General features: G+C 40.9%; 1 protein-coding gene across 5 annotated transcripts in view; it reads left to right on the forward strand.

Annotated features, from left to right (window-relative positions):
- Nucleotides 1-10,248, forward strand: part of KCTD1 (potassium channel tetramerization domain containing 1) — a 133,827-nt gene extending 123,579 nt beyond the window's left edge. For all 5 annotated transcript variants that reach the window (XM_067546371.1, XM_067546374.1, XM_067546354.1 and 2 more), the window contains exon 5: nucleotides 4,236-10,248. In XM_067546371.1, coding sequence (XP_067402472.1) covers nucleotides 4,236-4,394 — 159 coding nt within the window. In that variant the 3' untranslated portion in view covers nucleotides 4,395-10,248. The remainder of the gene's footprint in view (nucleotides 1-4,235) is intronic.
- Nucleotides 10,249-21,363: the final 11,115 nt, after the last annotated feature.

The raw sequence follows: 21,363 nt of genomic DNA on the forward strand, positions 1-21,363 counted from the left end.
CAAGCCTCTGCTCCCTCTCCAGTTCCATCAGCTTTGGGTGGCATGCACTTAGAGTGTAGAGATACCATTTCAGTGGCCACTTCATCACTGACATCAACGGCCCCCACTTCCCATCCCCAACTAGAGTTTCAGTGCCACCCCCAGTTCTGGCTGCCCATTACCATAGCCCTCTGGCACCCTTGAGGTTCTTCCTGCAGCAGGATCTACTCAACTCAGAGGAACTGGAATCCCCACCTCTTAAGGAGCACTTAAATAGGCACTATTGTCTCCAGCCTGTAATTTATGGCAGATCCCTGCCACTCTTGCCCATGCCTTCAAATGGACAGACAAAAAATATTACATTCCAGTGAAAGGGCTGGAGTGTTCTTCCCTCACCCCACCCCCAACTCCCTTGTGCCAACAAGAGACACGGCCAAACTCACTCAAGATCAACATCCTCTGACAAGGAAGCTAAATGCCTAGACCTCCTCAGCAGGAAGAGTTACTCATCCGCTGCTCTTCAGTTTTGAGTAGCAAATTGTCAAAACCTGATTCCAAAATATGACTTCAGCAATTCAAAATTAACTCATTTTATTGACCACTTGCCACACAACAAGAGGGAGCAGTACCAAACCCTCATTTCCAAAAGCCAACTTATCACCAAAGCTTCCTTGCAGGCTGCCCTCAATGTTGCTGACATTGCTTCATGATATTTAGCCACTGCTGTTGTGATTGATGAGCATCCTGGTGCCAGTCTTCCCCTTGAGGTCACTTGGCATTTATGTACTAACAGCTCAACGATCCTGACCATTCCAGTACCAACCGTACCACATATATAAGGTCCAAACCTCATAAGAAAGAACCACCCCTGACAGCAACCCCCCCACCACCACCACCTGGGCTTCCTTCTAAACTATCATTTTGACAGCCTGGTCGGGGGCCATGAACAATCATCTCTGGATCTGCTCTGTGAACCTGATTTCCATCCTCCCCTTAGGAACCGCCTATTCCAATTTCTGCCTGCTTGACAACTTATCACAACAGACAAGCGGATTCTGGAGATGATTTAAATGGGATAGTCTATCCATTTTCATTCTGTCCCCCATCCCCATCCCTCTTCAGGGACCCCCTCTCAGCCTGTCCTTCATCTGGGGGCAATTGAGCCAGTTCCCCCAGAATTTGTGGGAGGAGGCTTTTATTCCAAATATTTTCTGGTTCCCAAAAGAAATGGTCGCTGGAGGAAGTGAAAATCTCAGGAAACTGAACACCTACATTCTTTCACAGCACTTGAGGATGGTGACTGTGGCTACCATAATCCCATCTTTGAATCAGGGGGTTTGGTTTACTACCCTTGACCTTCAAGACATGTATTTTCACATTGCTGTGCACCCTTCCTTCCAAACGTTGTCTACATTATATCACAGGCCCAGAACACTATCAATACTGTGCCCTTCCCTTCTAACTTTCCATGGCCTCATGGGTCTTTACAAAGGTTTTCTCAAAACTATTGGCTTCCCAAGGGGTGTTCAGCTCTGGAGGGCCGATTGGCAACCAACAAGGCCCTGACCTTGTCTCATTCCATGGGTCTTCATAGAAATCTGGACAAGTCCACGTTCATACCTGTTCATCAAATAGATTTCACTGGAGTTACTCTGGACTCCTGGACTGCCAGAGCCTTTGTGCCACAGGGCAAGTTTTCCACCATATTTAGTCTGATCAGTACTCATCAGTAGAGTCCTCAAACAGTAAGGACCTGCCGCCAGCTCCTTGGTCACATGTTGGCCTTGATATTTGTTATGCCACACACAAGATTACATCTTTGATGTCTTCAGGCCCGGCTCAAAACCATATTCACGCTGAATAGGCACAGCCTTGCCAAATGAGATTCCATACTTCCATGGATACTGGACTCAGGTGGTGGAGAGCGCCCCCTGAAGATCAGTGTAGGAATACCGATCTCACCCCACCAGCAATAAGAATAATCACAATGCATGTGTCTCGTCTAGACTGGAGGGCTCATCTATAAAGTTCCACAGCACAAGGCAAATGGTCCCAACAGGAAACGTCGCTTCACATTCAACATCTTAGAACTAAGGTCAATTTATGCATGCCAGCACTTTCTCCACAAAATTCATGGCCATCATGTCAGAGTAGTGATAGATAACAGGGCAGCGATGTACTATATAAATTGACAAGGGGGCTCAAGATCCTGTCCTTATGCACAGAATCACTACAGCTGTGGGGAACTAGTGCATTGCCCACCACATTAGAGATCTCCGTGGTTTAGCTGCATGGCCTGCAGAACATGGTGGCAGATTCCCTAAGCAGAAAATTCCACCGAGCGCCATGAGTGAGAGCTCAGCAACAGGTCTTTCGCAGCTTGTACAAAGCATGGGATCTCCTAGTAGATCTTTTTGCAACCCTGCCCAATACAAAATTCCAAATCTTCTGATCCAAAGAGGGATGGAGCTGCAGTTCTTTAGGAGGCGCCCTTCTAGTTCTCTGACCCAGCGCTCTCCTCTACACCTACCTTCCAATACCTCTAATCCTCAAGACATTAATCAAACTGAGGCAGGAGCAGGCAAGGGTTATCGTAATACCATCTTCTTGGCCCAGGCAAGTGTGGTACTCAGATCAATTTCATCTTTGTGTAGTGATACCCTAATGCCTTCCATTCAGATTGGACCTACTGATATAGAAATTGGGCACCATGAGCCACACCAGCCTTGTATCGCTGAACCTCAGGGCCTGGCTTCTCAGCGATTCTCGAATTTAGAATTGGATTGCTGAGCTGAGGTCCAATCTGTACTTCTGAATAGCAGGAAGTCTTCCACATGTAAAACTTACTTACACAAGTGGAAACACTTCCTTTCCTGGAGTTTCCATTATTTTGCATCTGCTTCAGAAGCTTCTCTGTCGAGGATACTCGACTACCTTTTGGAATGGAAAACACAGGGACTATCTATGAATTCTGCTAAAGTACAACTGGAAGCCTATGGGCACCAGTGCATTCCTACCTCTCTCCCTTAAGACTTTATTCCTGGAAGCCATCACCTCTACCAGAAGGGTGGGCGAACTCAGGCGCTCATGGCCGACCTCCAGCATTCACCGCTGTCTACCATGACAGGTCACACTATGCGCCTATCCTCAATTTCTCCCAATGGTCTAGTCAGACTTTTATATCAGTCAGGATATCTGTCTGTCACTAGTCTTCCCCAAATCTCATTCCTCAAGGGAAGGGACTAGCTCCACACTTTTGACATTAGGATGGCACTTGCCTTCTACCTGGCCAGTGGTAGAACCTTTAGGGCTTGGCCTAGGCCCTAGGCTGTTTGCATCCTTCTCTGAAGGAATGAAAGGACAATTGGTTTCCACAGAAAGACTATAAAAGTGGGTTTCAGATTGCATCATAGCCTGCTACCAGGCTGTTAGGGTGCAACCACCTTCCAACGTGACAGCTCACCCCACTGGAGCTCAGTCTAACTGTATAGCCATTTTTAAGGATGTTCTTGCAGAAATTTTCAGGGCCACAGCCTGGTCCTCTTTTCATATGTTCCCCAAACATTACGCTGTCCTACCTATGTCCAAGACAGATGCCATCCTCCAAACCATCTTGGATCCACCTCCTCAGCACCTGTCTCTTCACTAAGTCACAGCTTAGGAGTCTCCTACAGTGGAGTACCCATAGGGACATATACTCGAAGGAGGAGGAGAGGTTACTTATCTTTTAGTAACTTGAGTTCTTTGAGATGCTTTGTCCCTGTGCATGCTCCACCTCGCGCCATCCTTCCTCTCAGCTGCAGAGTCTCCAGCTCTGTAGTTGAGAAGGAACTGGAGCGGCAGCAAGTTCACTCCTCCCTATATATCCTCACTTTGGAGCTCAACGTTACATAGTGCGCAGAGTCACAGACACTGTTGATTCAAATCTCTGATTGATAGCACATTCTACTGTGGAACACCCATAGGGATAAAATATCTTGAAGAACTCAAGTTACTGAAAGGTAAGTAACCTCTCCTTTTTTTAGTGGATTAGAAAGTTGGGGGGAAAATACAATGGCATCTAAAGGAAACCTATTTATTAAGACATTCTATTAGCAGAGCTGTGCATTCTTTGTTCTTCACCTAGGTCACAGTTCACACAAGGTCACAGTTTAGCTACTGCAAGTTGATCATCCTTTACCAGCAGGAGCAGGCGTGGTTGTTGTGAGGTTTTGTTTTGTTTTGTTTTGTTTACATTTTATTTACCTTCTTTGCAGGTACTTGAGAGGTTGCAGCAAAGAGGATTTGAGATTGTTGGCTCATGCGGAGGAGGGGTGGACTCTTCCCAATTCAGTGAATACGTACTGAGGCGAGAACTCAGAAGGACATCTCGTGCACCCTCCGTCATTCGAATAAAGCAAGAGCCTCTGGACTAAATGGACATGTTTCTTTATGCAAAAAAAAAAAAAAAAAAAAAAAAAAAAAAGGGGGACGTTACATGTGCAGTTTGGACACCAAACAAGTCCTGGAACTAAAATTGAATAAAGACACCTTTGTATGAAATATAGAGACCACACCTGAATTCATATGAGAGCATTTGGAATAGTAATAATAATAATAACCTCAAGGTGTAATTATATGTCAAAAGATAGGAAATGCAAACAAAGGAAGGGGGAAAAAAGTGGGTAGGTGGGATTGGTGCTGTGATGGCAATTAAGTGTCCTAGGTCTTGTTTAGGCCCACTTAACGGTAAACAAGCCATTACCATTAGGAGAGACACAAACTACTCCTATACATTTTGCATTACCAGAGATCCATCCACTTTCCCATTTATACATCTTGAGTCAAGTTTATTTACATATGGAGGTTTATGTCTGTTTGTCTTTTTAGAGGTGACCAGGCAGGAAGACTTCAGGAAACATCCATCCGTTGCAATGAAAGCTAGTGACTGAGATTTTAAACATAGTCTGTACAGAAGTCACATACTTTTATCTGCCCTCACAGATGTGAAAGGTTATTTTTTGTTTTTAAATGAGTTGAGTTTTTTGTTTTTGCAATGGGGCCAGAATTAATACTTGGTAGAGTTGCTTTAGTTTCAATCTGCTGCTTTCCTACATTTTTTCAAATTTTATAATGTATTGGATACAATAAACTCTGTTTAAAATAATGAGGGTCTGGTTTAAACCAACAAAAGCAAAACAAAAAAAAATTGAGTTGAAATAGTCAGTAGCTCACTCTATGATGCCTCCCCTAGTCCTATTAGGGCTGCAGCATAATAAGTTATATTACATACAGTAGGCAAGCTGCAATCCCAGTGCATGAGAGGGTGAGTTACGTGAAATAGATGCTCTCATTGGCCTATATTGGAAAACCTGTCTGACACACCCTATATTGCTAGTGGTTTACCTTTAACACTAGTTTTTTAAGCTTCGTCCGAGTTTGAAAAGAGGCTGTTATGGTGATGGGACCATTTTCAGTACTGGTCTAACTTAAAATAATAATAATAAAAGTTTGGCCCAGAGAAACCAGTCATGAAAATAATTCCAGGTAAATATTCTGAAACCTATAACTAACAATAGTCACATCATTCCTTTTTAAACATGGAGTTGGCAGCTGTTACTCTGAATTACCTTGATGACCGTAAGTCAGAATGTTTGTTTTTAATGTTGTTAATTTCCCTTGCTTAGACCTAATAAGCTTCTGCCTAGAAAGTGAGACCCTTTGGCTACACCAAACCTGATTATTCTTATTACTAGGCAGTAACTTTCTACACAATTATCCTGCAAGTTTTTCTTACTGTGCAACATTTATTGAAATCAATTGTGCATGTGCCCAGTTGATCTCAATTGGATTTTGCAAAGTAAACATACTGCATAATGGACACTACTGCACAAACTGTTCACAGGTTGATTTTATCACATACGATGCACCAGCAACCACATTATCTTTCATCCAAAGTATCTTTATGCAATATTACACTATATGACTGTGTATTCATCTCACTATGGAAAATCCTATTGAATCAGTGGTGCAGGCATTCCATTCATTTCAGAGACCTTGCTATTTATTTAAAAAACATTGTGAAAAGTAAATACTCCATGTAACAAGGCTTTTAATATAGTTCTGATAACTGAAAAAAAGTAAACAATTTTTTCTGATTTTTATTAAAATTTAGGAAAGGGAGGGATATATAATATCTTTTTGGCAATGCACACCATAGTGATTTGAAATGAGCAGGATATGGAACCAGGAGGCTGGGAGGGGAGGAACTCCAGAAATCTAAGTTGGGTAGACAGTTATAAGGTTTTAGTTTCATGCTGATCTGTAGGTATACATTTATGAAAAGCTGCATCATTTTTAAATGCTTGTTTTCAAGTAACAGTAAGTAGTCCTCTTACAAAATAAATAAATGCTTGTGTTTTCCTTCCCCCCAAAAAAGTTGGTGGTTAGTTTGCACAAGGGTGGGAAAGGAAACAGCTGAAACCATGGGAAATAAATATTTTTAACAAATCTTTAAACTGAACATAATTGGAAATGTTGGAATAGTGTTTGTGACTTAAAAAAAAAAAAAAAACCCACAGCCCACGGATTGATATTTGTATTGGTGAGAAATAGTCTGAAATGGTTGAGATGAAATCTGAAAAACTTGAATATGTTATGGAAACTCTGCCTGGCTGTTTGAGTATAGTGTTACTAGTGGGGCCTCTGACTTATTACAATGCACCTGAATGTCCTCTGCTGAGCGTAAGCACAGAGATCACTGAGGTGGCTTGAAAATAGGCATCGTCAAAAGAATTCACTTTATCTTTTCTCTTAAATTCCACTACAAACCATTTTTTGTTGCTGTTTTTTAAAGTTTCTGGATTTTGTTCAGATGGCAGCTCTGTGGCTCTTCGTACAGGAAGATAACTTCCTGCGCTTTCCAAATCCCAGAATGGCCAGATACACTTTCACTGAATGTTCACTCGTTATGAATTGAGTCATACATCATTCTGAAGACCCTGAAGTAGTCGCTAATGAAAAGTATTGAGATGCAGGAATAAACAAAACATAGATTTCAGAGAGGAAGCAGATTAGTTTTGTGCACAGGAATGTCATGCTTGTAACAAGGCATTTTAAAAATATTGTTTAGAAAATCTGATCAGTAGACACAGGAGCAACATATCCAGTAACAGAAACGAAAAGGACAAGAATAAGTACAGCTCATCTCTGGAGGTTAATAATTTTGATGTGTACAATTGTTTTAATGTATCTATTTTTTTAAGTAGAACTGTATTTTATGCCATCAGTGGGTGTTTTATTTAGCTATAACAAATGGGAAAATAGCATTGAATGCCAGCTGCCAACTCTACACATCTGGCAGGTTGATTAATAAACTATCAAAGGGACTGCAGTGAATGTGCACTGAAAAAGTCACATGACACACGATTCCTTAAAATAAAACTTAGGGGGAGGAAAACGTCTGACTTCCAAAGAACTGTGACTGTATTGTTACTTTTTGAAAAGTTAACACTGGATTTTTGCAAATAGCCCTCAAAGGTTTCACTTGTGAAACACTGTACAAGTTCTTTCCCTGCAAGTCTTTACATATAATGACCCTTGAAACTCCCAGATCTGATGAGCCCCTAAATCAAACTAACTTGTCCTCTCGCCATTTGATGAGATGAGAAAATATTAAGTCCCTATTTTTGTCACATTTTGTAGAACTGCTACGTACAAAAAAGTACTTGGTAATTCTCTTTCCCACTCTTGTAAGGGGAGCTTTGCCCAGTTCCATTTTGCAGTTTCTTTTCCCAATTCATTGCCCATGAATCTAGGAGAAATCTGAATTGCGTCTTTCAAAATGCACTGTTCATCAGGCTCATATTTTCAGTTATTGGCTAGCAGGAGCATGAGTAATTGGGAAGCAATTTTGGGGGGAGGAAAGGAAGTCTGTATCACACTGAAATTTGACTAAGTTGGTCATGCTGCACAGTGAAGTTAATCCATAGGAGGAAAAGTCATATGACTGAAGAAGTAACAAAAGCCAGCAGGGACTTCAGTGAAGCCTGACTCTGGCTACAGAGGACCATCTGAAGGTACAGAAGTTGAGCAACCCATTCAATTATTCTTGCTCACGTTCTTCTGCTAAATGTGAGCTGATTTTTAATTTACAAAGAAATAACTTGTTTGTGGACCCTTAATATTTTCTGTAGACCTCTTCAAATTGGTTCATACTTTAATTACAAGGTTTTGCACTCCCAGGAGTGACTTATCAAATACACTTTAAAAAAAAAAAGTCTACATTTTTTTAAGAGAACTTGGAATTCTATTGACCAATGTTTATTTTTTTTAGAGAAATAAAACAATTTACTTGAATCTGTCACTTCTTTACTGAAGCATTCTGTATTATTAATTATTTCTAGTGGACAACTAGTATTTGAATGCAGGCATTCTTGTTGCCTGCAGTTTATTTACAGTGGAAATGAAACCAAGAAACCCTCAGGGCTGTTAGACCAGTTGATTTTTCTCTGATTTCAGTTTGAATGGTTTATTATTTCTTGAAGGGCTGGAGGGATCACCAGCACCAAAATCAATACTTTGCATTAAGTCTCTGTGTTGTCTTTGGCTATTATCTCACTGATATGGTTATTCAGGCCCCCCAAAATAAACCGAGTATGTTGGCTCAGATGTTCTGTATTTGAGACCGAAGCTGTTGAAATAAAATTCCACTCCTCTTCCAACACAGATGCAAGATGTATAGTTGAATTGATAGTACAAATTTCCTCCCACCATTTTGTAACTGTAACTTAAGCTAGAGCATTGTTTTCACACTAGCCAATAACTAACTTCAATTTTTTATGGCATGTTAATACCAGCATTTGAAATTGTCCCTCTTTTGGATAAGACACTTGGTTTCAAAAGTAGAAATGTCCAGTGGGAGATGCTGGCTACCTTTGTTTTCTGTAAATATATATTTTTATAACTTTCTTGGCCTGCAGTTTAACACATTTTTGTTACTGTGCCATATGTCCATGAAATAAACAAGAAAAATTATCAAAAGAAAATCTGAAATTAGCTATTAAGAACCAGATTCTGCTCCCTGTTGCTCACATTGAGTAGTAGTTTACTCCTAAATTACTCTCTTCTGGATTTCCTTAGACTATTTCATGGAGTAAGGTGCTATATAATGAGGATAGGGGACAGAATCTGGGCCAAAATGATCAACTGCCCAAAATCCTGTATTAAAAAAAAAAAAATCTTTTACATTTAATATCAGATAATAGTGAGTGAAACACACCTTATCTCACAGCACAGTTTAAACATTGCATTCCTGAGAAATCCTCCTGTTTCTTCCACTGGTATGAAAAATGTGCCCTCAAGTGACCAGCTCCTATGGCTGTACGTTCAAGTCATGCTGAGCGCTTGTTGGGCTGCGCTGGTCAGCTATATTGCATTTAAGAGTACAGCTTTGATTAGCTTTCTTGGATGGATGGCGGAGGAGAGAAAGAGAGATCCATGTGATTTGTCTCTGTACTCTGAGTTGGGACTGATAAATGAGTTCATCTATAACACCAAATGGTTTTTCTGTTTCTGTTCTACTATGTAGCTTGTCTTTTTTTTCTGAGGAAAATATGTAATATTGGACGCCTGACCTTGCCTCGTCACCACTATTAAGCAGCCTGTAATTTATAGGTATGCAACATGTTAAGTACCCACCTCAATTTGGGTGTCGACCTTTTTTTAGTCTATACATAAAGTTTACATTGACGCTCTAGCTTAATGTACTGTTAGTTGTATTTGTTCTGATTTTCCATTCTATTACATTCAAATTTATGGATTAGTGAGGATCAAATAAATGGATGTTTGATGCTTCAATTGATTAATCCAGAAGAAATTACACTTGATATAAAAATCAGCACAATGGGATGCTGATTCTAAAGGTCTGTAGCAGCTATTTCACTAATCCTTACAACTTCCTAATAAATAACATATTTCAGATTTGTATTTGGTGTCTTGCATTGAATACATTTATTGCCAGATAAATTTTGAAATTGGTTGTGAATCTATTTGCCTCTTTCTCTACATTGTATTTGTTCTGCTTGGGTTTATTTAGGCAGCTTCAGAGTAATACTTTGCTTGTTCAGAAGATTGTACGAACCTTTAATTAAATATCTCAGCACCTGTGAGGGAGGTAAGTAGTAGCATGCTCAGCTTACAGATGGGGAAACTGAATTATTAGAGAGAGCAGTAACTTGTCCAAGCCTGCAAGCAAAGCAGTAGCAGAGTCAGGATTCAAACTCATGTACTTGGCACTAACCCACCGTGCCATCACTGACCTTTAATTTTCCTTCACAGTTACATCTGCAATACAAAAACACTTCGGGAACGTAGATGTACTGTGACGTATTATTTTACAGTTTGGTCAAATGTGGCATAGATGCTTTTTAGCCACTGCCTTTCAATCTCAATTTTTGAAGTAATTACCATTGCAACTGTGTTAATCTTGCATAATTTTGGATTTTTTTTCTTGTTTCATTTATAAAACAAAATCAAAGTGTTTAAATAGCCTCTCCTTGTTTCTTTATCTTCTTCCTCTGGGCCAGTTCTTTCATTAGTGTCCATAATCTTCTATTTGTGATCCTTCAATTCCCTTCCATAGAACTAAGGCATCATAGAAAGAAAAAACTATGTAAATGAAAAAAGGTTTGGTAATTAGCCGTCTGAAAAAAATAATCCAGGAAATACACCTGCTTAAAGGGATTGTAGTTCAGTTTTGATTTTGTCAATGACAGGAGTGTTTTAAAGCTATGGATGCTAATGGATCTATTTGTTCAAGATATGGCTCGATTTTTAGCTTCAAACAATCCAAAACTGAAATTGCAAAATAAAAAAAAGATGAGGATTAAACCCCTGCATTAACTTGGTCCTTCAGTATCTGCTTACCTTTCTCACAGCAGTACTGTGTTTGGATGAGTAGTTTAAAAAGGGTACCATGTTAACAACCTTAGCCAATGCAACTTTCAAATAGTCAATTGTTTGGCTCCAGAGATAACAGTACTGCAAAAAATACTCTTCTTCTGATGCATTATTGATAGATATAAGTTAAAGCCATAAAGCTTGCAGCACTGCAGCTTTATCAGGCAATATCTACTAAATCCTGGAAGCATGTAAGATAACCTAAATGTAATCTACTTCATACCAGCTCCTCCAGTGATGGATAGCAAAACAAAAGCAGAACTAATGAAAAATTAATGAAAACAGTTACTTCCATAAGAAAAATGATCTGTTTTCTCCCACCTTTGTATTGATTTTAACTGGCCCTGTAATTGGAAGTGTATAATTTTATCCTAAGGTAAAGAAGATTGAGGGCTAGGGAGGGCAAGCATATTATTCTAGTCATGTTTGCGACATACTTTCATGCTAAAAAAAAACCCAAGCACTTTCCTTAGGATATTGAAGTCGCCTGTGAATACAGACTTCAAGCATGTTTTTTCAGCTCAGGCAAACTGCCATGCTATTTGCCTGAAACCAGATATTGCATGAGCAGTGGACTTTGAGTACTTTGAAGGCTAGCAGGAAAGTACAAAGAAACAACGTTTAAGAAAAACCAAGTATATTCCATGTAACTTGGGTGTTTAACAGGTCTGATGCATTCAAGTTTGTTTCTGATTGATCCTCCCCTTTGTTGGAGAACCATTTTTTTGTAAAAGTCTTTTTTTATGAATAAATCAGTATTCATACCCAAGAGCACTGACAATCTTTGTATGGCCAAGCTAATTGGGTTAAATGGTTCCATGCACTAGCTTAAATAATGAGATCCACTAACTTCCCTTTCCTTCCCACTTTATCACTGATGCCTTTAAACACAGCTGGCTTTTTGTATAAAGTGAACAGGGCGTTGAAGACTTTTTTTCAAGAGACTAACATAATTTGATCTAGTCTAATACTTTGAAAAAACAAGAGTCCTAACAAATTAAGGTGCTATAGGACTCTCGTTGTTTTTGCTGTATACAGACTAACACGGCTACCCTTCTGGATCTAATACTTTGCTGTAAATTGTATATTAAGTTATTTTTAAGCCCTCACATATTTAATGCTAATGTGTCCACCAAGCCCTAAGAGTGCAGCTAAGATGATATATCAAAGGGACTGGAATATAGTCACATCTTGGTGGAAGAGAAGTGTTTTCAGTGAAGTGTTTATGAAATGTGTTTTTCCCATTCCCCATTCTGTGTTGTACAGGCTTTTTAATATCTCCTTTGGGGGAGAGTGTTGCAAACCAACCTGAGTCTGTGTTGTGGTCAAGAGGTGAGCAGTGAGATGTTTCTGCATGTACAGATAGGTGAGTACTACTTTGTTACCTTTTCCCATTTTCTGGAATCCCCTGACCTGTCTGCCCTTTTGGTCTCATAATTTACCCTGACTTTTTTTCCTTTAATACACAACTTCAGCCACATCTTAGGCTGAATTTTTTTCTTTACAATGGCATGACAACAGCTCCAATTAATGACACATTGCCTCTTATGGTGAGTGTCATTAAAAACTGAATATTTACCTCACCTCACTGTTTAGCTTTACTTGATTTAGCTTTACTTGATATTACAGTAGCACCCAGAAGACCCAATCGTGCTTGGCCCTCCTCAGACATGAAGTGGCATTCCCTAATCTTAAAATGAAAAGTATTGTGGTAAATGACTGTGGCTGGTTGTGTCTAGTTTTTAATGGTGCCCACTGCAAATGAGGTATATTGCTTGGTGATAGCTAATCAGTGGAGATCTGAACAGGGAAGCATCAAGATCATAACATGAACAGTACAAATTATCCATAATCCACCATCAGCGCAACCTCACAATAGCAATAGTGAATGCAGTAGTGTAGGCAGGACTCAGGAATTTATACCATTGTGACATCTTAATCCACCCGGACAGTAACAGCAAAACCCTGCCTACGCCATATGTTACTGCCACATTATGGGCAGTAAATAAAGAAATACTCACTGCCTCAAAGAGTTTACAATCTGAATGAAAACACAATACAAGGGGAGGAATATAGAGAGGTTACACACACACGCACTGTACGTGACTGTCTGTCTGGTGGTCAGTGTGGGTCTAGGGAAGGTTCAGTGCCACATGTGCATTGTATAATGCTGTAAAGCAACAGTTTACGTGAGCAAACTGTAGTCTGAAGCCAGCAGTTGTGACCACGTTAGAGAAATCAGTCACCTCTTCAAGAGTTGTTTTAAAAAAGAGTAATAGGGAAAGGGGGCAAGAGAAAACCCACAAAAATCTTATATGAAAAGACTCAAGCACTGAGTGTTCTAGCCCTGATTCAGCAAAGCTCTTAAGCACATGCCTAATTTTTGAGAATGAGAAGTGAGTAGAACATTAGGAGAGTGTGGCTAATTCCATGTGTAAATTAAAATTAAGCATGTGCTTCAGTACTTTGTTGGATGGGGGGCCAGCATGCCCAGCACTCTGCAGCATCCAGTCCTCCATGCATTCCATGATCTCTAATCCGTGCTCAACTTCAGAGCCAGAGGAGCATGAAGTACGTGTCGGGATACAAAGGAGCAATATTATGCAAACAGAAAGGGTCTTAGATGTCAAAAAAGCTGGAAGCTGATGGAAAGACTGATGCACAGCAATAGCATGAACTGAGCATTGAGAATCACTGACAATTCTGGCACTAGTGTTTTGTATTGACGGAAATCAGTTGTTGAACAGGAATGGCAAGCTGACAGCCTGGGAGTGCTAAAGATGTGTGCAAGTATGAAAGTTAGGGGAGTAAAAGACAGTAATGTACTTTCTCCTTAACTCATAATAGTGTGAGGAAGCAGAATGAGCAGAATCAAGTTTAGGAGTGTGGGTGGGTACATGGCATTGAATTCCGTCATTCTTTAAAGAAAGAAAATGATATCTCCTGTTGTGATGAAAGGGACAAGTCAGCCATGTTAAATTTATATCAAGCAAGAAATAAGAGACTTCTGGGAAAAGCTGCTCTCTTGCAGATTAAGTTTTGTTTTCTTTGGGATTTTTTCTCTTCTCTCCCCCAAGATTTGTATGTTGCTGTACAGACCATGTCTGTTTTTGACTTGACCATTCCTCACTATACTTTGAACAAAGTGTGTAATGGACTTACCTGCAAAACAAATGAAAAACTGTGATTGTTTTTAAAACTCTTTTTAACATATACTGACTGCTTTATCTTCCTCCCACCCCTACTAAAAATGTTTATTTTGTTTGTGTTTTGCAGCTTTAGAAATGTCTGACATGCCAAATTCAGTAACAGGAAAGGAAACTACAGGAATCCTTAGGGAAGCAGAGAACTGCAGGGGAAGACTTCTGAGTCATTACACATGGGCATTGAATTCTTCACAAGGAGAGCTTTTTCTCCCAAGTGCTTCTTGGGAGTTTGAGTTAAATAGGTGTATACAAAAACAAAGCATTTTAAACAGTCTAAATTTTTGTTTTACCCTTTCTGGTTTTAGTTTCACTTCTAAATCCTACTAGTTCTCTGTAAGCAAAGGAAACACCTTCTGTTTAGAATAAAAAAGCCATCTGATGTATACTTACAAGCTTCCTTGGCCATTGTAAAGGTGCAAAAAGGGACCATAAATGTGTCTCTTCCTGTACAGTCACCTTAGTCTATGTTGGACACTTCAAACTGTCCTGCAACTTCCCCAAACTGTCATCCCGCTTTCTTCTCCTTTTCTGGGGCTTGTTTTTCCTTTAGGCAGAGACCAGGTTGGGGCCTTTACAACAATCTTTTGTAGTTGCGGATTTGAAACACACAGCCAAGTGTCAATACTGAACTTCATGTGAAAGGCTATATTAAGCTAATACTCCTGGAAGTTGTATGAACTAAAGAACCTTACAGTAGTTCATAGTTACTTCTCATTATTGAAGAATGACTGATAGAGAACCTAGAAAGCTGACTGGAATTGCTAGTGCCAGAACCTAGTAGAGTTAGTATATTGGGCCCCAGTTCAGCAAAATACTTAAACAGTTGCTTAACTTTAAGCCTGGCTGACTTCAATTGCCTGACTTCAGTAGGATTATTCATGACGTTTAGAGATTTTTAAGGTGTGACTTGACAAAGCCCTGGTTGGGATGATTTTAGTTCGGGTTGGTCCTGCTTTGAGCAGGGGGTTGGACTACATGACCTTCTGAGGTCCCTTCCAACCCTACTCTTCTACAATTCTATGCTAAACTTAGGCCAATGTATATGTACCTTGAGGAGCTGAGGCTTACGTGTCCAGAAGGAAGAGGGGATAGAAGAAATGAGAGAGGTTTATCCAATTATTCATTCTTTCTGGTTTTTTTGTTTTAGTGTTGGGAACTTGTAGGATTAAATATTTATTTTCAGTCTCTCCCCAGGAGAAAAGAACTACAGATTTATCATCCTCTTATGCTGTATTCTTGATACCCTAAAATTCACTCTATGAACCACATTTTCCCCATACAAAAACGCAAGCAATCAACACACCAGCGTTCTCAGTTCAATATGTATAATTCATTATTGTAAAATATATATAATTGACTTGGCGGTAACAGCTCCACCACAGTCATAAACCTATTTATGAATCAGATGTAATAGTGGATGTTGATGGAATACTACTACAGTTAGATGTCATGTTAAATAACATTCAGATGTACAGTAGCAAACCACTACTTTTGCCATTTAAAAAAAAAAAAAGAAAGAAAGAAAAAAATCCACTTTTCTATTATTTATGGAATGATTTTTTCATGCACTCATTGCTGTAGCATCTGGGTATATTAAACAGATGAATTCAGCATCACATTAAGCTAAATTGCTCATCATGGACAACACAAACAGCTGCCTCATTTCATTGTGCTTACAAATCTAAAAATGTGTGTTTATGAGAGTGAAGCGTGTGTTTGTTAAAATCCCTATGGCTGAGCCCCTACAGTGGGCACTGGGCATACATTATACTGGACAAAGTGGGAAGCGGAGTAGGCAGTATGTAACCTAAAGCACGCAGGTATCCACACTCTATGCACTATTCTAATAATCTTTGTACGAAGTACGCCTTGTGAGGTATCATTTGAAAACAACTCGCTCACTGATCATTAATATTTTTGCATAAATGTATGGATGCAGTGTGTATGAAGTTATGGATATTTGCTGAAATGACAACTAAAGTGCGTTTAACCCAGGCACGTCAGGGTGAGTTGCTAACCAGGTCCACATTAGACAAAGGAATGTGGGTTTACCTCGGTTTACATATAAGCAGCAAACAGGACCATCAAGACACAGAGGGAGGAGATTGCTAAAATGCAAATTGTTCTGTTCCCTGCAAATACCAGAAGGGGAAAAGAACAACCTGGAGCTTCCTTCACCACCACACTCCATGTTACCTTCCCGACAGCTTGAATACATTTTATTTTGAGGGGCAACCTTCATAAGAATCCATCTCAAAGATTCACTGGACTAGGAACCAGCACTTTTGAACTTTAGGAGAAGATCATGACTGGGGGCAGCCACCGTCTTGCTGGAAGACTGTGGGTGAGAACTGCCATCTTAAAGACAGTCTGTACCTTGCTAGATTGTTTTAGTCTTTTAGATGCAAGTTTTCACTTCTATTTGCATGTAACCATTGCAACTTTATTTCTTAAACTCACTTAACATCCCCTTTTCTTTTGTTAACAAAACTTGGTTTATTTTGAATCTAAACCAACAGGGCTATGTTTGAATTAAAGTGTTACTTAACTCCAGTTAATGTGGCAAACTGGTGGGTTTTGTCTCTTTAAAGAAGCAAATGGATCTTACTATTCTTCTGAATGTGGCAGGAGAGGGCTAGACACTTCAGAACACATGGGTTTGGGAAAGTTCGGGCTTAGGGGTGTATTGGGATCAGAGCTGTACAGTATACAGAATATGTACGTACAGCTGGCTGCTGACTGTATGCATGTCCCAGGTGAGGTTCCACAAGTAACAAGCATTTTGGGGAACTCAGGGTTATAATTAAGCAGAGACACAATCTCACTGGTTTGAATTGCATCCCAGACCGTGACACAGTATTGCTTCTCTTTGGACATTCTGGTAACACGCAAAGGCCAAAATTTTCAAACTTGGGGTCTAAAATTAGGGTCCTAAATCCATATTTAGGAACCTAAACTAAAGCAGCCTGAAGGGTGTTGTACACCCTCAATTCCCATGGAATTGAATGAGAATGGCAGGGGCTTAGCCCCTCTGGAAAAGCTGGCCCTCTTTTTTTAAGGCTTCCGCTTGCTGCTTGCTCCACCCCTGGCAGGAAGCCTGGGAGTCCCAGAAACTCCTCAGCAAGCAGCAGCCCTTCCTTATGTTCCCTCTTCAGATTATTCTCCATGGTGTATCCTCCCAGCTCCTGTCACAGATGAGGAGAGTTCTCCCTCTACTTTTGGCAAAGGAAGGGAAGCTGCATTCCCCCTCAACCCCATGTTCCTTACTCCCCTCCCTTCCAACGCATTCAACGTTCTACAGCTAACGTAACTGTCTACCATCTCAGCGCCTCATCAAGTGCCTTCACTGAGACCCTGTCTCTTTCTGCATGAAGTTCAAACGCCTCACCCTGATTTCCAAGGCTTTGTCCTTGCTCATATCTCCTGTCATTCCTCACCCTCTGCCCACATTGTTCCTCCATTTGGCTCCTCCCCCACTCACCTGGGAGTCTTTCTTGTACCTCTTCCTTTCCCATTCTCCTTCAAATCCTGCCTGAACACCCACTTCAATAGCTCGCTCTGCCTTGCCATTTTTTATTTTTATTTTTTTTGGCCTTCTGTCTCATCTGTCTCCTCTAATTCTGTATAATTGGACAATTTTCTTCTTGGGTATTTAACATCATCCTATTATGGTAACCCTTGTCCCTCCTTGCCTACTCCTTTCCTTTACTCATCATCATGGTTTACTGTTAGCCAACTTAGAACCCAACTCTACGCATGTGCATAGTTTTACCATTGATTTGAGGGGGAGCAGGATCTGGGTCTCAGACTGTGAGGGCCAACATTTTCAAGCTGGCTAAACCCTGGTTTTTCAAAGGTACTGAGCACCTACAGCTCCCATTGACTTCAATAGGTCTGTGCATGCTCCCTCTTTTTGGAAATCAGGCCACATGTATGTAGGTGCCAAAATATGGATTTCAGAGCCTGCCTGTAGGTGTCCTGGTTTGGAACCGATGGTCGAACTTTTCAGAGAAGGGGCTGTATCTTTTGTGAGTTTCTATAAATGCTGTGCACTGTTAGGGTGCTCTATTTCTGTTCAACAGCCATGGGTTGCGGAGAAGGCAAAAAATGTATCTTTCTAACTTCTTCCCAGGACCAGTGCTAGGAGCTCAGTTGCCCCAGAAAGGCCAGAAATGGCTGTCCCTACCAGCCCAGTCACTCACTCAAATGCTGCCTGAATGTAGTGCAATCCCTAGTGGTTTCTGCCCTAGGCCTATTCTTTGCATATTAGAGCCAGGCCTGCTCCTTTTAATCCCAGGCCAGGGCTACAGACTTTTGCTGGCACAGGTAGGTCAGTCAGGGTTGTAATGAGGCATGATTTGTGACTGACCTAGCTGTGCCAGCAAAAGTCCCTGGTATGGATACAGCTATAGCAGCAAAACTTTGCTTTCACCCATACAGATTATTTTCTTCAGGGAGACAGGAATAAGATATACTGGCAAAAGCTCCCTTTTGTCAGAGTAGCTGCATCCACGTGACGAGTATTTTGCTGGTATAGCTATACTGGTATAGCTGTACTGGCACAGCCCGCCAAGTCTGCCATGATAGTTTATAATCTTGTTAGAGGAAAGGCAGAGCAATTACTCTATTATATGTCATTATTCATAGTATTTCTGCTTCTTCAAACAGTCACAAAACAACGCTGGAACAAACCATCCAAAATGATCTTGAACAGGAAAGTTGCAGTCATTGTACACAGATATGGGCCCAAATGCCCTGCAGCCTCAAACGATAGTGGCAGCTGTACATAAGCTAGGCTTCTTTATCAAACAGGAACGGTTTAAATCCTTTCTCTTCATACAAAATGTCATGCAAGAAAATGTCCTCTATTTCCAGATTATCTTTTAAATACTGGTTAGTGCAGTACTGACTGCTTTTGAAATTCCCCTGCACCTGTGTTTCTCTGTGATGTGAGCTAGAAACTCTTACCATTAGCTTATGTCAGTGTAAATGTTTTTTGTCGCGAAACAAAGGGATTGGAAAAGGGAGGTTGTGAGAAAACAGTGTGGGACGATAAATCTGGGGCAGCAATGAACACACCAATTACTGCGGCTTGCACACTCATCTGCTAGATGAAACCAGTTTTATTGGCAGTTGCTCAAGGACAAACACCAGAGGGCTGCTGACTTCATGTTGCCCTTTGGTGATGTGCCCAGGTAAGCCAGACTTTTTAAATGGGTGCCTGGCATCAAGAGAAGAAAAACTATGCTCTCTAATGCCAGTTTCATATCCTTGTGTTCTTCTCGCATCAATTAAACATGCCTCTGTCTTGTTCTGCCTGCCAGAGCAAGGGTGGTATTCGCTTTCCTTCCATAACACCTTAGATTGCTTTGCCGTAGCATTTACAACAGCGAAAGTTGGCATTTGCCTCCAGCACGGCAGGAAGCGAGAGAAACCATTTCACTTTCATGCTGGTTTCCCCCCTCTGCCTCTGCACAGAGAGGAAAAGGTATTTGATGAGTTGGTTGTCTTGGAGAGGTGATGTACAGGGCCAGTGCTGTTGTTAATTTGCAGTGTTCCAGCAGCATTGGTTTTTTTCTCTGGGATTTAAATCGAATGGAAGCATTGCTGAGGTAATATAGATCTGAACTGCATCCAGTGTTGGTCTGTCTGTCCTTTTTTAATTACATTAGCTTCTCTTTTTTATCAGCAAGACCCAGTGAAGCAGGCTTTCTGGTGCAATGATTGAGTATGTTTTGGTTATAAATAGCCTAAGGCAAAGTTAAGGTTATTTCATTCAACCATCAAAGTAACACACCTGCTTCTGCTTCAGCAAGAAATGTGGCAGGAACACTTTATGTAGAATAGCTCATCAATGAGAAGTAAGCGGTCTTGGTTCTAATAAATGCTACATACATTTTGTTGCAGCATAGGCTGATGACTTTGGTAAAACAGATACCGTCTGACTGAGACATGAGGACGCATATGATTAGGTATTATTTAGGGAGCCCCACCAGGATGTTTATCTTCCTAGGTGTGTTGCTAAGCACTGTCTCTTCCCCATTACATTGCAAAATACTTGGACATTTTAAGCTATATATATTTTTAATGGTGCTAACCTTTCTCCCAAAGAGCCGTCTGTGCTTGACCTTTCTTGAAGGAAAAACAATCCTTTTTTATGCTGATAATTTGCACAGTTAAAGAAAGGACATTTATTCCATCCCAAGCTTTGGCCTGGCTTTTTCAAAGGGACTAGTGATTTGTGAGTACCTCTGTTTTTTTGGGTGCCCAATTTGATGCAGCTTAAAGGAGCTTGCTTGTCGGAGGGCAGGTGCTCAACACATTCTGAAAATCAGGCTCCTTTTCTTTTTCACGTTGAGCACCCAAAAGCACTTCTGCATATTTAGGGCTTTACCTCTAGCTAAGTGGTTCTCAAGCGGGGGCCGCAAGTTTATTATGGGGGGTTGCAAGCTGTCAGCCCCCGCACATGCCAGTGCTGCAGCTGTCAGCCCTGTGCATGACTGACAGCCAGAGCCCTTCAGAACTGGGTGGCCAGAGAAGAGCGGCTGCTGGCCAGGTGCTCCGAAGGCAGTGCCGCCCTCAGCAGCAGTGCAGAGATAAGGGCAGCATGACATGAGGGAAGGTGGCATGGCATGGGGGGCTGTCACAGCCTGAAATATTTTCAAAGAGGGTCCCACCAAAAAAAGTTTGAGAACCCCCAACATATACTCAGAATGGCAAACACCTTAACTACTGCAGTAAACGTAACTATTACAGGGGGTGGATAGCTGCCTTCCAGTGGTACCTGCTTTAAAGGAGTTTTTCCAACAGGCTGCAAAGCTGGAGGGCTACTCTCTCTGTAACACCCCTAGTAAGGATGTGCTGATCTGAACCTTCACTGGCATATTTCCTTTATGAGAATTTCAGAACAATTATTTTTTTTAAATTGATATAAGGATTAAAAATTAAACATCCTTGACTGTACAATGTGAAAACACAGCTTGGCTCGTTCACGTAGGTCTGCATTGGGTATTAATATAACCAATTTCCCCTTACGTGCTTTATCCTGTATGCCTTGCAGGCAAAACGCCCATGGGAAGGTTTGCCTGCATAAGGGGTGCAGGTGAAGTGTAACTATGGCTGGAGGTGGCAGCGATTTGGCTAGGTTGGTGCAAGCCTGTAGCTCCCAAATCAGAAGTTTGCAGCCTGTGATTCTTAGGAACCCCTCCAACCAGCTTTGTTGTTCTTACTAGAGTACACG

The sequence above is a fragment of the Emydura macquarii genome, unplaced genomic scaffold (assembly GCF_026122565.2).
Source record: "Emydura macquarii macquarii isolate MOO-44397 ecotype Brisbane River unplaced genomic scaffold, CSIRO-AGI_Emac_v2 contig_212, whole genome shotgun sequence".
NCBI lineage: Eukaryota > Metazoa > Chordata > Testudines > Chelidae > Emydura > Emydura macquarii.